At 32.8% G+C, this 17,166-nt stretch overlaps 1 protein-coding gene across 1 annotated transcript in view; it reads left to right on the plus strand.

The window, feature by feature from the left end:
* The window catches only part of futsch (microtubule-associated protein futsch), a 221,540-nt gene that overhangs the window by 114,570 nt on the left and 89,804 nt on the right, over positions 1 to 17,166 (plus strand). The window contains exon 2 of the mRNA XM_017619273.1: positions 11,933 to 12,031. Within this exon, the coding sequence (XP_017474762.1) occupies positions 11,933 to 12,031 (99 nt within the window). The remainder of the gene's footprint in view (positions 1 to 11,932; positions 12,032 to 17,166) is intronic.

The following is a 17,166-nucleotide window of genomic DNA, read 5'->3' on the forward strand; positions in this document are numbered from 1 at the left end:
AAAATATCTTGTTACTTTTTTCGTTTACAACTGGTTCGAAACTATAGAAAATGGGGTGCAAAACGAACTAGATCCCATATGTCGAATTTAGGACTGGTTCTGAACTATGGAAAAGGTAATGCAGCGGGGACAATTTCCAATTCCTATGACATCGCTGTGTTAAATTCGCCAGTTGTTTGCATGCAAAAGAGATTTATCGCGAACTAGTAGTAGCTCTAAAACTAGAGATTTTCCCCACAGGGAACTTATTGGAGGGTACTCTTGTGCGCCTAAGTATTAGCGATTTGCGTTTTCGAATATTGAAAGAATCGGTTCTGTCGATTGCGGTTCCGGGAATTTGGACCGATTCCGCTTCTTAAAAAGTGGTAAGGGAAATAGGCCCTATCGAAATAGCTAAACAAAAGATTTTAAAAAGTGTAACAATTTTTTTTTTTTTTTTGTTATGAAGTAAAGCAAAGAAAATAAATATATATTTTATATTCATTCCCTAAGTTGATATTTGTGTGACAAAAATTTTACAAAAATAGAATAAATTAAATTGCTATCTTCATAATTTGATTTTATACAAAAAAAAAAATTATTTCTGCCCATGTGATTTTTCAGTTCTTTGGACCCATTTTTTCGGATTTTCTGATACCATTTTTCTGGGCCTTGAACCGAGTTTCGGTTCCACTTCCTCGGTTCTGTACATCATAAAATTTAAAAACTTCGTTTAACAAACTGTGGAAAAAATGTTCTTGATTTTTCTCTAAATACCAAATGTTTCTTTTATTTTTTTGTGTGGTGATCAATAAAAAACAAAATAAATAATTGGAGGTTTGGATTTTCTCCGAGCTTTTCTGGTTGCTTTAATTTATTGCGCTGTTAACTGCACTATTTGAGATTTTTTTAGGGAAGATTTTTGGGTTTATCCTTCTTTGTTTATAGGAACCTTTTGCGATTTTTCGGAATTATTACATTTTGGTATGAGTTTTGAGGGATTCTCAGGTTGAAACTTGAAGGACGCAAATGAAAATTGAAATGGGCTGCATTTTGAGCAACAAAAACTGAAAACTTTTATTTAAAATTTGTGTCTATTGTTCTGAGTTTTCTGGCTTTTTTAGGGTTTTTCGGATTTCAAACTGAACTATAAATTACTTTTAAAATTTTCTGTAGTTTTTTTTTTGCCTTGTCGGCCAATACACAGGAAATTTTCCGTGATTTAACAGATTATTAGCTTCACTTTTTTTTTTAGATTTTTTTGGGAATTTCCAGCTGTAAATTTCTCTACGCAAAGTCCAGAATTTTATTTTCGCGACACAAATTCTGCCAAACGCCTGCGGTTTGTTTTTGAAAAAAAAAAACTTGGAAAGTACTTTTGTTTTTCGAGAAAAGAAATGAAATATAGGACATTGGTCAACATTTTTGGAAACTATAAGTAAAAAATTATTTTTTAGGCCTTGACAAACAAGCCAATGTTTTCCGATTCCTCATTTTTCGGAACTTTTCAGAATTTTTCGGAATCTTGTTAGAACTTTTAAGAACTTTTTCGAAAATTTCCGGATTTTGCTGACATTAACAAAATAGGTTTTCGTAGTTTTTCAGAATTTTTCGGTGCTTTATGGATTTTTGTTTAATCTATCGGTTTTATTTTTAAGAATTTTTCTATACTCTTTAAAATTTCCCAGCGCATTTTAGTATTCACACAATATTTTTTTTTGGCTTTTTGAAAGTTTTCATTAACCTTCGATCTACAAGTTGGTCTTTGGGGTCTTGTTTTTTGGGTTATTTCTGGGACTTATCGCAATTTTTATACATCTTTTCGAGAGTTCTTACAGATTTTTTGAAAATTTATGTGAGTTTTGAAAATACTATTCCGGACGTCTCGAGATTTTTTGTATTTAGTGTATTTATTTGGTACCTTGCGGGAATTTTCTGCGATTTATTGAGGCACTTATCAAGACTTTTCCGATTTTTCCGAAAAGTTTGCAGCTTTCCGAATTTGTCGATTTTTTTTTTACTTTCTAGAGCTTCCCAGTAGTTTTTTCTAATCGTTATTTCCGTACTTTTTAGATTTTTTTTAAATATTCACAATTTCTCGCGCTTTTTCCGGATTTCTTCTAATTCCGTCCTTTTGAAAAATTTTTGAAGAAGTTTTAAAATGTTTCGGAGCTCCTCCGGATGTTATGTGATATTTTGATCTTTTTCGAAATTTCTTCAGAAATTTTAAAGATTTTTGTAGTTTTTTTGGAATATTTTCGGACTAAAGGCGCTGGCCCACTGCAGGCTTGCTTTGCACGCCTTACTTACTTTAATTTTCTTTGATTTACTTCAAAAACTCGTTTGGCCAAATGGCGGCTTGGAACGCTGTCAAAGCTACCAGCTTTGTAGTTAAAAAATTAAGATCTGTTCCCTTACACTAAGAATAAATTTCCCACAAAATTCCAGATAACTAAAAAAAAAAATACAAACAGTCTTTTCACATTTATTTTTAAATTGATGCGAATTAATTTTTGCATTACAAAGGAATGATAATAATTATACATTTATAACTATAGATACATTTATTAAAAACAAAAAAAAATCCAATTTTTCAAGAGACGACTGACCAGTAGTTTGACATCAAAAATATCCCTAGCTTTGTGTGAAAAGTTGCTAAGTCCACAATTTGTGAAACCTCGTGATATAGGAAGCAAGAGAAATTAAGGATTAAGGTACTTGTTTTATTTTTTCTTGTTTATATTCAATTAAAGGCAAATTTTCTAAGTCCAGAAGAGGCCCCGAAAATCCGATAAGGCCAAAATAATACGAAATCTTGTAATAAAGATCGTATCCTTTTGATTCGTATGGAGTTTTGCTTTGCTTTAAACACGGAAAATGTTATATTCAAAGTTCCTGTAAAATTTATAAAAATGGACTTAGCAACTTTTCAGCCAGCGATATGTTAAATATAAATAAGGAATCATGTAATCATTTTTATTAAACTTTGAATTACTCATATTATATATATATATATTTTAATTACGTAAGCAAATTTTTGTTCACAATTTGAATTCATTTAGAACGGGAACATACCTTTTTGTCAAAAGCCTACAAAATGCTTTCATATAAAACATTTGCCTATTCGAAACTTTGAGGCGCCTAAAGCAAGTGAAGCAAAGCTGCCATTTGGCCAGCGTTCATACGTTTTAGTATATTCCAAAAAACTTTTGACAGTTCTCAAAGCGAGGCAAGCAAAGCAAGCCTGCATTGGGCCAATACCTTAAGTCTTAACAGATCAGGATTTTTCAAGGAGCAATTTGAAAGACTTTTCATTGTTTTTTGATTTAAATAGAAAATTTTTAAGTTTAATGGTGCTTTTCAGCCCAATATTTGGGTTTTTGTGGAGTGCCTAAAAATTCTGTGACTTTTCGACATTCATCATAAATTTTTTTTTTTCACTTTGGATCTGTCGGGAATTTTCTACGATTTTTCAGGACATTACATAACTTTTCGAATTATTTTCAGAACTTTTCGAGGTGTACCGTTTATTTTGTGGTTGTTTTGAGATTTTATGGTTTATTCGGCATCAAACTAGGCCTTTTTAGGGTATTATTTGTAATTTTTTGGATTTTATTCGCTACCCTAGGCTAAGTGCCTGCATCCAGTAGAGGAGAGAGACACAGTGGTCCCATAGTGGTACCGTTTGAGAGCTTGCATTCGATCGAAATAGAGCCAGTTGGTTGAGTTAAAAAATATGAGAATTCATAAATGCCTTGCGGTAATTTTCAGATCCCATAATGTACTTAATACCTAGAAAAGGAATAGAAAATTGTATGCCTGAAAAAGTGTAAAAAATTATTTCCTAAATGTTTGCCTTCAAAAATAAAAGGAAAGCAGAAATCTAACGGCGGTGCGGGCTCTGGTTTTCTGCAAAAACAAACATACTTCATGGGCACATTATGCATACGTGAGTAGATATCCTGAAGAAAACATTTAGTCATCTTTCAAAGCAACTCAGTGCTCTCAAACATATAAATATTTAAAATGCTTTTAAGCAGCACTCGGAAACTAAATGTATAGAGTGCTTAAAAATATTTATGAATGCTGGCAAAAAGCCCAAAACAGAGAGTGAAGAAAAACTAAACGAGTTAGTAAGAAACAGAAGTGAAGGAAAGTGGAGGAAATTAAGAGAAATTGGCAGCCTTTAGTGGGCAACGGCTTGGAAAAGCCTGCTAGCGATTGAACAAAAATAATGAGCAAAAGAAAGAAATAATTTCAGACCAAAATAAAATTAAAGATGTAGAGTAAAAACGTTAAAGTAGAGGAGCAAAAAAGCTCCCCATATTTTGAGAAAAGGAGAAAGGCAACTTAAAGTTTTTGCGCTTGCCAGCTTTCACATTTTGCTACTTTCGCAAAAGGCGTAGATCCCCTATCCTTCCTCAACAAAACCCAGCCAGGCGCGCTATGAAATATGCGAATGAAGCCACTCAGCCATAAGCAGACAAGGCAAACACACTTGAGAACGAAATATATAGAGAGAGTAGAGTATGTGAGTGTGTGTAGTTTAAAATGTATAAGAATAAAGTTATGTATGCAGGCAGCTGTTATGAATAATGCATGGTTGTATTGTTGGGTTTTCATACGCTATGCCTAGAGGTGACTGGGTACGAACGAGTATGTGTAAGTATTCATACCCGCGCGTCACATTCGATGTATGATGAATATGACAAAGAAGCAAGTAGGAAGATCCTTAGCAAGCAGAGATAGCAAACAAAGACTTGCTACTTACATAAGCATACATATTCATTTATGCAACAAAAAGCAAACACACACACACTCACACCGGTATGAAAAAATTGTGTCTGCGCCAAAGTAAAAGAGGGCATCAACTATTCGTATGGATGCAAGAATTATGCTGCCTGCCGGTGATATAACAATAGCAAGTAGGAAAAAAAAACTACCTACAAATAGAGGCAAGTATCGTCTGTCAGACAGCGCCATAGTTAGTCATAATGTCGGTAACAAGAATTGAGGCACAAGGACGACTAGTCTGGTAGTTGGGTTCAGCAAACAAAGCTCAGAAACTGAGCTGGTCACCGCTGGAGGTGAGGAGGAGCGCTGTCGCCAAGTTGGCCTGGAAAAGTAGAATGTAAAAAAAGACAACTGCGACGCGTAAATAGTGAAAGACAAAATAGGGGAAAATAAATAGAAGAAAGAAAAGGCACATAGCAATCGCATTAAGAGCAGCAAAAGAGGGGAAAGTAAGCACTCAGTGGATTGGCTGAATTTCGTAGACTTTCAAAGAAAAGAAAGATATGCAGGGAATAGATGAATGTAAATGCCAAAAAAAATTTTAAAATTATAAATGTACATACTTCTATCTTTTATTTAACTACATTTGCTGCGTTTTGCCAATATCGACCGCAACAAATGAGTTGCGTAATCGTTTTTTATATTTTTTGATCCAAATTTATTTTGAAAGTAGCAGAGACTTGAAAGCGCATGTTGCTAACGCAAAAAATTAGATACCCAGAGCTCTTTATCCGTTCCCTAGGGGAAAGCTACTAAATAGTTGTGAACTAGATTTTTACCAGTTTGCGTTTCAGTCCAACTATTCACCTTCTACCCTTTTTCAATGTTAGCAACTGGTATATTTAAAATTGCGGTGTCCCCTCCTGCATCAGCGCCAGTAGAAATTCATATCAGAGAAATTGAAAAGGGCGGAATCAATATGGCGGACAAATTTTTAAAAACTCTCCGGATATTCTTGAAACTCGTTATTTAGGGGTTTTTGGAGACGCTGATTACGAATTTGAAGTTATATCAGAGAAATTACAAATGGTCAATCCAAAGTGACGAACGAATTTATGAAACAAGTGAGAACCTTTTTCAAAATATTTTCATACTAAAACCTTTCTATACCATTTTCGTCTGATAAGGTGTTTATGCCCTTAATTCACGTTCAATTTGATTTTTTAAACAATTGGCTTTTTTGTAGACCTCTTAACCCTTTAGTTTCTTTTGTTTGGCTCTTTTTAGATTCGTTAATCTTGTTATTTTTTACATTTCGTTTAACGCCTTATATATGTGTAATTTAAAAACCTTAGAATATTGCCAAAATAATCCGCACAGCATAAAAATATATAAATCTAGCTTTCAGGAAAATTTTTCAGGAATATACACTACTAGCAATAAGACAACTTCTCCGATTTTTCCTGAAGAGTATTTAGCATACAAAGAAAATAGCAATTCAAAATTAAAAAAAATAGCTTTTTTATAAATTTTTTTAATTTGTGTTTTTTTTTATTTGTTATAGTTTTTATTTTGTATTGATCTAATAAAATTCAAGAAAAATTACGAGAAATCTTTTTCATTATTTCTGTTGCTTCAAAAAGCACTTTGGTTTCGCTGTGAATTTTCTTTAAGAAATAAATATCTATACGAGCCAAAGCACATTGAACAGATCGTATCAGTACAGCAGCTGATTTGATTTTTTTTTTTCAAATTACTTGGTCTCGAAAACGTCAAATATTTATAATTTTTTCTCACAAAAATTCTAAATTGTTAAAATCTATTTGCATGTGAAACCTTTTTCCATACGAAAGAAGCGATTGAATAGCAGCTTTTGGAACGTTCGCCCAACTCAGCAGCAACACCGCTGATTACTTGGCCTTGCAAAGGATGGATCAATGTTTCGAGAAGCAAGCAAATTTACTAAGAAAGAAAGTTGCAACCATTTTTATTTTTTTCCAATTTAAATTTTAAATTTTGTATTTAAGTTTTTTTTGTACATCACATGGCACGCTTTGATTTAGAAGAAAAAAATCAGAACAGTTTTTACACTTTCGCTGCCAGAAGCAACACAACAAAATACACGCAAATGTTGTTTTTTCTCTAATGTTACAACCTGTTTGATATGCCTTGATACGAGCATTTTTTCCTTGAGAGCTGCAAACTAATTTAAAAAAATTTGATAGAAGAAAATTTCTTTTCCATTTCGTGTGCGTCATTTTATATGAATTTTTCGTTTAGCTTAAGAGCTGCAAACAGTCCGATGAAAGAAAAATGTAGGACAAATTTTAATTGAATTTTAGCGCGCTGAAACTGCTTCTCATCCCAGTGTGCGCGGTATAGTTTTTTGTTCATTGAATGCGTGTAACAGCCAAGCTCGAAAAAACCAATCAGAGCAACACTGCGTATGAGTAACAATTAACAAAGGCGGTTGAATGCTTTAAAAATATTGTTGCTCATACGCACTGGCGTCGTGAAAATTGTTATTAAACCCGGTGGTGAGATTAAAATTAAAGTTTTTGACTAAGTGTTTGGCCGAGCTTCAATGATGATCTGTGCTGTATGGCTTAATATTTCCTTCAGAACGGGAGACTGTTTTTATGAGAAGCTCTTTCACACTGGGGGCCAGAAATAGAACCTGCTAACCACACGTCTAATTAAAGCACAAAATAAATACAATCTAACAGACACCAGTCACAAACGAGCAACAAACAAACCACACACCGCATAAACAGAAACAGAAATAAAGGCATAAATCAAATATTAATAGAAATGCCGACCAACTATACAAATACATAAAACACGCAAACAAGCGCACCAACAAAGCAAAATACAATGTAGCATCAGGTGGCTAAATTGCAAGGCTAACTGTGGCGCTGATGAGCAATTTTACTATTTTAGAGGTGCGAGGGTGCGTGTGTGTGTGTGTGTGCAAGCAGTAATAATAACAATAAATGTTGCCTGCAATAAAAGCAATAACATATAAACATACATACATATGCATATATAGCTATTCATTTATTTTTATGCGCTGTACTGCAATAATGCTAACAATCATGAAATACTTAATAACAATATGACGGAACATACATACTCGTACAGCAAAAACAAATACACAATGACAGTTCGTATGCTGCTGGAGAAAGGCTGAATGTTATGCGGTGCGCACTTGGCAGCCATTCAAAATGTGTTTCAGCCAGCGTGTGCGCAATTAAATACGCACACAAACAAAACGGACAAGAGGAACAGCAGCAGCAACAAAGAAGCAGTCGAGTGAAATGCACGCACTTTATAAAAAATTAAAGAAAATAAAAAATAAAACATAAAAATACACGCGTAATAATAAAGGTTGATATTGTATAGATATGTATAAATGAGCGTAACTATGTAGCTGAGCTGGAAAACGTGGAATAAATATAACAATAAACCGCTAAGCAAACGCATTTCATAAACAGCATTGTTTAGGATTTGCTTAGAAAATACTCGTAAAATAATACATATTTATTTGAGGAAGAGGTTTTATTTATTTGCCGATTCATCAACGCATAAATAATTCTTAAATGCATTTCCAACAGTTTATGCTGATGCTGTAAGTTGATTTTTTTGCTTTCTTTGGAAAATTGTAAGGCGAGTGACAAAGGTAGACACCCATTTTTTTTAACCCGCAGAAAAACGTTTGGTCCATATATTGTTAGTAGTAATCTGGACTTCTACTCACCTTATAAAACTGTAGTCTTAGTGCAGGTACTACATCTTGACACAGTTCCGAAGGTTTGTGGCGGACGCCTTACGCTTTTTCATTTCCCGAAATGCCACCAAGCTCTGTATACCAGAAAAAATTTATAATTGCAAATATGTATTTGTGTATGTATTTTAAGAAATTGAAGACATTTTCGGTATCCCTAAAATCATATCGAGCCTGTCGTTGAACGAACTTTCAACTGTTTTAACTATACAAGTTGCCCCCAATTAGACAAATATATAAATTTTATGTACGCAGGTATAAAAAAAGCTCGCAACTTCTATAGTTTTGGTGTTTCCATTCTCAAATTTTTACAGCGTACTCCATAAAGTTTGACAACTATTCAGGTTGAAAAAAATAATAAAAACCGAACATGGTATAGTCAATAAAAAATAAAAAATTAATAAATGGAATTTTTTATAGCAAAAACTCCCATTTAGCCCATTTACGCACATTTTGATACCTTAACTGATTTTCTCGACAAATAGTTTATTAATTGCAAACACTTGAAAAAAGATACTTCTCCGTGAGTTCAAAATTTCGTAATTTTTTTCAAGATTTTCGAATAGTTATCATGACGAAATAAAAAAAAAAGAATGAAAAAAATATATATATTTCATCAAAAACAAAAAAAAATATTGAGGTGTAAGTATCGTATGGAATGACCCGTATGTATCTAGCTCTAGTAAGCTGCTTAACATTTATTTCAAAAAAGGTCGTGTAAAAGATCGATTTTCCCAAGCTTAAAAACTACATGCAATATTTAACCGTAATTTGGAAAAAAATACATTCTTGAAAGATTTTCTTGTTTCCGTTCTAATACCTGCAAAATTATTCAGCAGCACACTTATGTAAATACTCATAAGTAATTGCTCGTTATTTATTTATTTTCTCAGCAAAACTACTTAAATCACTTTATTTTTGCAATAACTCCCCAATTAGAGAGCCGCAAGCAAATATTGCTCAAGACGATAATTGTAAATCGATTTAAATTGAATGGAAATGAAGCAAAAGACACACACAATTTATGCAAATAAGAATCTACAACTAGTTGTATACCTACTAGTAGGTACGAGCGTTTGCTACATACACATCCGCATGAGCATGTGCAGATGTAGGAGTAGTGCATACATTTACATCGATATTTTACACAATTTAAGTCATCAGTCAAGTGTCAAAGTCATTGGCAATCATCAAACGGAAATTATCTACCAATCGCATCATCTCTTTTATGCCCGAAATAAATACATAATCAATGAACAAATAATCGAAGGGATAATCATTTGTATTAGAAAGTGTGCAATTGACTGGCACAGGATTGTAGAACAAAATAAGCATTAAGATAAAGCTTTATGTTGAAAGAAGTCAGTAATGAAACACGCAGTCAATGTTAGCAAAAGAAAGGCAAAATAAACCAAACAAAAAAGGAAATTTGGCTAAACTAAACCAAAAGGATGCATACATACGGTGATCATCCTTCCGTCCTTTATTTTAAAAGACAGTCCTTTATTTTAACCCCCTGTCCTATATAATTTTTTTTTTTTTTCAAAATAAAGGACGCCTTTTGTCCTTTATTTCTTAAACTGTCCTTTAAATAATTTTTCGTAATTCACTGGCTTCATTTTTCACTTAATTTGATTAATTTTTCCTTTTCTTTTATGAAAGCTTACAATATTTGCAAGTGGCCAGTTGAACCTGATTTGTGAATTTTTATTTGATTGTATTAAACGTCGACGCAAGAGTTGCCAATCTGACGCTCTCTATGCAAATACACACAGTCTACTCAACTGTCAGTTTTATCCTTGGGCGGAATGTATGCAAAGTTGCCATTCTGACGGGGCCTATACTTAGAAACATAAAGTTTTGTAAAATCACCTCTTTCGGCAAGAGGAAAATTTTTGGAAGGTACCCCAAACGCGGAACCACTCTATGCTACAGGCTTCCTAGAACAGTAGGAATTCTTTCTCAGATATAACAAGAGACCGACACCGAGTTCCTCTGAGTAGACTTCGGCTTCTACAATGCAGATAGCCTCATTATCTGCTACTCAGTTTCCACTCTCTTCTTAACTATGTTACAATTGAAGTCCAGATTGTATGCCAAATGGTCTGTTGTCCTTCCTAATCGAGTTAGTTTATTAGCAACTTGATCGAAGTGCCTAGTAACCCACAGGTCTGAGTGCCTACGTCTGACAGCCAATTTGAAGATTGATTGGAAGCAGGTTGAGAATAACGCTTGTGTCGAGCAGGATCTTAGTGCACCTCTTATTCCTGCGTATGCTTCGCTGTTTGTTGACATTAAAATCGTAGGTCAGACCACAAAACCAGGTAGCTAGAATTGATCGTATGATACCGACATACTGGCTTGGGTTTTACTTAGTTCGAAGTTTTTAATGAAGGTTCTCTGGAAAGTGAAGTATGCTTTGCTTTCGCAGATATTCCACCACTGAAAGTAGGGATGTCTTTATATCGCCAATTCTGACTAAATTTAGTGAAGAAGCAAGCGAATATTTAAACAAATATAACTACCTAAAAATGCAGCTGACTTAAAAATTTTATATTTTATCAATAAAAAAAATTGTATCTAATATTAAAGTAAGCGGAAAAAATAACAAACCCCTACTCTTTCGGTTACAAAATATACATATATATATAACCTTGTTTATTTCCTTATTTATATCGATTACACACGACAGCTGAAATATAAATAAAAATTAATGGCAAATAACTTTGGCATACAAAAAACTGTGGAAATTAGTTGCCGAGTGTCTAAAAGGAAATTAATAGTGAAACTAAAATGAAACAGGAAAACGACAAAGGCGCATAAATTTATTGTAGACAGCCCTCGTCGCTCTTCAATTTTCGCTAAACAAACAAAAAAAAGCACAAGCAAATTGGCTTTCTTTGTTTTACCATTTCAATTTGTGGCCAAAAAAGTTTTTTCATTAAAATAAAATTTTTGCATTTATTGACTGCTGTCTATACAAAAAATACCAAGTAATTTACATTAAAACTTTGGAAGAACATTTTTTACTATACTATTTGTGCATATATTAGCATACATATGTATGTAAATATATACTACATGCTTGTTCATATTCATATATGTAGCTATATACCCCAAGATGTAGTTATTGGTAAATAGCCACCTTTGCTGACTTTAATACCTGTATTTTTGTTTTTCCTATTTTTAAGGCATTACGTTTACATACCTACTTAAGGTTTTTCGTTATTCAACTTTTTCAATTTCAGCTTAAAATGTTCATGTCAACTAAATATGTTTGCATACTTAAACAAGCGTAAAGTGTAAATAATACGCCTTCTTTTAATTTAATGCAATACAGCAACCGGTTTCTATACTTTTTTATTTTCCATTGTACGCTGTTCAGCGCAAAATTAATTGTTGCCTTTTCTTTTATTTTCTGTATCTGCATTGCAGGTTTTCTCTCTTGGGATGTCGGCGATTGTCACGTCGATTTGGAGGAGGAACTGAATACGATAACACAAAATCCACCGGATGGAGAGGAAGCCCGTCATGGTAAGTGTGAAAAAGATTTTGTTTGAAACTCAAAAGTAAATAACAAAGGTTTGAGATAAAACCAAATAGGGTACAAAGGTGCAGATGTAAAGAAAGGGCATTATCCTGAGGGAAATAATAATTAAATTTAAAAATAACGAACTGGAAATAAATGAAGTAGGACATAAAAAGCACATTCATGCAGTGGTGGCTAGTTAAAGGTTACCAATAGCATTTTCCTGAGAATCTATGTTTATGTTAAGAGGTTCCAAAAATTAATTGAAAATTACGGCTGCAATCTCCGTGGCAAAATTTCGAAAACCAATACGACTAAGAGGAACACGAATACGAAGACGTATACGAACAAGAATTATAAGGCAAATATGAAGACGAATACGAATTTAACCAATACGAAGACGAAATCGAAGATGAATATTGAAGAAAAATACGAAGTAGAGGGCCAACACCAGGGTAATTGCGAAGACAAATACAAGGACAGCACTGAAATGAATATGAAGACGAACGCGAAGACGAAGACGAAAATAAATACGAAAGGGAAAATAAAGACTGCATAATACGAAGACGAATATGCATACGATCCTAAGAGGAATACGATCCTAGAGGAATACGATTGTGAAAAGGATACAAAAACTAAGACGAAAAGAAGCCAATACGGAGATGAATTCGAAAACTAATATGACTACGAAGTCGAAGATGAATACGAAGAATAACATGACAACGAATACATACTGGAATACGAATACGAGTCGAATACGAATACTAATACAAAGTTTAATGTCGATGCATTCCGCAGCCGAATATGAAGACAATGACTGAAACGAACACGACGGAGAATGCGGAAACTAATACAAGGGCGAATATGCCTTGAGGTACCCTGAGCCAGTACTTCTTTTAAAGTAGGGAAGTCTAAAGATTAGTAGAATAAATAAGCAAAAATCCCAATACCTTGAACAAATTTTGCTAAATCTCTAAATAAAACTCGATGTATTTTTATCCGGAAGAGCTTTTAATGAACCCAAAAACTACGAGTTTTTTACTAAGTGCGCGCTTGGGTTTCAAAATCTGAATTGGATTCTATTCAAGCGCTGATTTACGGTCAGTGTGATAAGTTAGTGTCTTTCTACAGACAATTTTTTTTCGGCAAAATATGTTTTATTTCTGAGCATAATTTATTTTTAGCTTGGTGCTTTTGGTCCAGCGTTTTTAAATTTTTTTATATTCTAGATAATGAGCTTTCAAATGACCTCTTATTTTGACCCAATCTCATCCAACGAAGCTATACTTTCACATCTAGAAACAGCAAAGGTAGAAAAGCATTGAATCAGAAGAATATAAGAGATCAGGAAGCAAAGCATTATCTTGGTAGAAGAGCACTTTCTTTGTCATTAAATTCAGTTGTTTTTGCTTGAAATCAATGGATTTTTGCGACAATTTATAGCTTACCGATCTCGTTTGAGCGATCTGAGCATTGGGCGCCAATTGTACTGGTTCCGCCACAACTTTAATCTTAAGTCATTGAAATTAATGGTACAGAGCACCATTGTAAACAAATCGAAATATCATGAAGATCATTGCGTATAGAAACTAGATATTAGAAGAATTCAGAAGGTAGTAGGATACACACTAGCATTCGCAATAAGTCCATGCACCCTAAATGAAAAACAGTCACAACTCAAAAGTTTTTAAAATGGATTTTTTTCCATAAAACTCTTCACAGACCATACATCTAACATCTGACAAAATGTCTTCTGCATCACTATCTTCTTTAACTGGAAAAATATTTTAAAACAGTTTTACTTTTTGCTTGAGCATCAACAGTTGTTTTTCCTCTCCTAAACACTTGGAATTTTTTGAGTGTTGACTGTTCTTCTTTTAGGGTGCGGTATGTAAATATGAACCTCGTCCCTTGGGTTACGTATACGACATATAGTTCGACTTATCAAAAAGAATAGGCTCTAGTATTTACTTAAACTTAGGAGTCAAATTTAGTGAGAACTCCGCGAACGGGATACCTTTTTTATAATGAAAGAATGAACTAGAATGTAAAAACGTGCTAGGGATTTAAAAATCAATTTATCAGTAGTAGAACGCATGGAAAGCAAATAAAGCTTTGCGGCAACTCAGTAGTGAAACCATAAAAACAGTTTCATGAAAAGCAATGGATATAACGTATACAAAGTATTTTTACAAGCTAATGTGATATAAAATAAACTTTTTACAATTCCCAGACGCATTTTAAGTACAAGTATGTATGCTCATAAACTTATATTCAGTAATAGGTATACTTTTGCAGGTGCTCATTACTTATCTTTGCAATTAAAATGCGTACTTAAGTGTGTGTATTTAAAACCGCATAATGTAGCAACCTTTGCAGTTATGCGAGCATTCCTATTTATTACATAAAATATCTTAAATCTACATACATTTGAATACAGTGACTCAAACAATCATTCGCATGTTGATTTTTTTTTTAATGCTCACAATGTTTTTCTAGTCAAAATTTTTATTATTATTTTTTTTATAAAAATATTGTTCGTGCTCCATAAATGTTTCATACTTAATATAAAACTTCGAAAAAAGGCAACAAATTTTCATTAAAATTTCCAACTTCTTAAACTGAAGTTTTAGACAATTTTCGGGTAGGCAGTTTTATAGCTCATGATATTTTAGTGCAGCGCAGTGAATGTTTGAAGCGGCTGAAAATTATTAGCATTGGTTTTTTATAATTCTTGATTATTTTTTTTTTTTTGTAAAGGCATTTTGCACTTTTTTGCAAGTAAACATAAATGCAAGAAAATAAGTAAGATCCACCACCAAAATAATTAAAAAAATCAATGCACGTTTTTATAAATAATACTTGTTTAGTAAAAAAAAAAACCGGCGGCAAAAAATTATTAAGAATCCAACTATCAACTTGTTACAAATATTAAAATTTGATGCGGTATAAAACTGCATACACAAAAATTGTCTAAAAACTTAGGATAAGAAGCATCAAAATTTCGACCGTTTTATACTAGATTTTTAGAAAAATTGTCGAATTTTTTCTAAATTTTGTATAAAGTTTGAAACTTGTCTTTTCGAAGATATTTAGAAAGTAGGTAGTGTATGGGCTTTCTCCTGGAAATTTAATTTATGATCTTATAACTCGAGGTAACATAACGCGCACTTTCTTCAAAGGTGTACTAATTCAATATTATTTTAAATGAATAAAATGTTTAAACAATTGGCAGCCTCCTTCAAAAATATTTTCGGCAGTAAATTTTGCTAAACTTCTTTAGTTTGATACCCATATTGCAACATTTAATTCAACTTATTAATTCAATTAAGTTAGGATTTTCAAACAGGTGGCAACCTTTCACAAATAGTCTTGCGGCTGTAAGCCTTTTTAAACCTCTTGCTTTCGACATCCATATTGCAATATTTAATTTTTCTTATCAATTTACCCAAACTACAACTTTCATACGGGTGGCAACTCTTTAACTTTTTTTCTTCAATATTTTAAGTTGAACCTCAGGCATTACAGTGGTGAAAATTGCATTATCGCCCCATATTAATTTTTTTTAATATCTATAATTTACAGACATCGGTCTGTTACAATTTTATTATATGCATAGATACGGTTTTAGTTACAGTATGGCAGAGCTGTGTAAGTGTGAAATCATTTTCAATTTTAAATCAACAATTTTTTTCTATCCAGTTTTCATTACTTATTCTTCGCTTACGATTGAGGTTTAAAATTTTTGAATTTTCCATTCTCTCAAAGCAGTTATGAATTCACACATCAACATATTCATAGCAAGATTGAAAAAACCAATGCCCAATCAAAAAAAGGTTTAACACTGAATGAGTATTGAAAAGGCTGCAATCTTTTATGTGTGTGCATTCTTTAACTCAGTACCAATCATTAGTTCAAAGACACCCTGGTAAATAACTTTTTTATAAAAAGGAAGATTTTTGACAATTGCTCAATTGTAAAAATTCAAACCGGCGTTACCCAATTTAAGTTTTTTGGTAGAGGGGATTTTATATCATATGTTTGGGATTATATATAAAACAGTTGTATTAAAATTTACGTTTTAAATATAATTCATGTTTTATCTTGAAAATGTTTAAAATTTACATTAAATTAGATAACTACTTCGCATAAGTTTAACATTTAGGTTGATAAAATTTTAGTGAAAATATTTTAAAAATCTTAGTGTCTTTAATAAAAAAATAGCTCATCATAAAAATTGTATCGCCGTTCGGCGTCGGCGTAAGTTTGTAGGTCCCTCCCATTTGTGTGACAGCAAAGGCGCACGCTACAAATCGGAGGAGAAGCTCGGCCAAAACGTAGCAAAAGTGTCAAGGCCAAAATATGATTATTATAAATAAATTTAGTTTCAAACAGGTCGCAACCCTCTTCAAACACCTCAAAAGTATTCCCAATATTATTTAGTTGTGAACCCGCATGAGTGCGAAATTACCATTTTTTACCAGAATTTCCAGATTTTACCGGAAATCATACTTGGTTTTCTGGCAACTGAGAGGACAAATAAGAGAGTAAGTAAGGTCATCTCTTTGTCAGAAGCTACCTGGTGGTAAATTCTGGTAAATGTGTCAAAAGATCCGATGTAGTGTGTTTGACAACCAAATTGTAAACAAAAGAGAAGTGCACTCTGCTAATGCATGTTGAAAAGTAAATAATTCCTTGCTTGAGTGGATGCTAATGAGTTTTGGTTAAATTACAAAACGCTTAAAAAGGTATTAGCCGCCATTTTACGTTTAAAAACTTTAAAACTTTAACACATTACCACCCTATACTCTATATATGATTGACCATTGAACTAAATCGTTGTTTATTTGGGTAAGATTAAAATATATTTTACTATTCAATATTGGAGTTGGTGTGAAACAAAAATTAATAATTTATTGTTATGTATGCAAATGAGAACTACAATTCTGAGCTTATTGAGCATCTCTTAGTCAAAAACAAAGGCAATTTTGCTTGATCAAGTTTCGAATCTAAGAAGAAAATGTTTTTTAACAAACAAAAGGTTAATAATAAAATTTGAAGGATTTAAGATATTGCGTATGGTAGCATGAAACGTCACAATCTTCTTAATTGTCAGGCAGTTGATATGGCTACGAAAAAG

This window comes from Rhagoletis zephyria, unplaced genomic scaffold, assembly GCF_001687245.7.
Source record: "Rhagoletis zephyria isolate East Lansing unplaced genomic scaffold, Rhagoletis_zephyria_1.1 Rzeph_scaffold_00036, whole genome shotgun sequence".
Taxonomy (NCBI): domain Eukaryota; kingdom Metazoa; phylum Arthropoda; class Insecta; order Diptera; family Tephritidae; genus Rhagoletis; species Rhagoletis zephyria.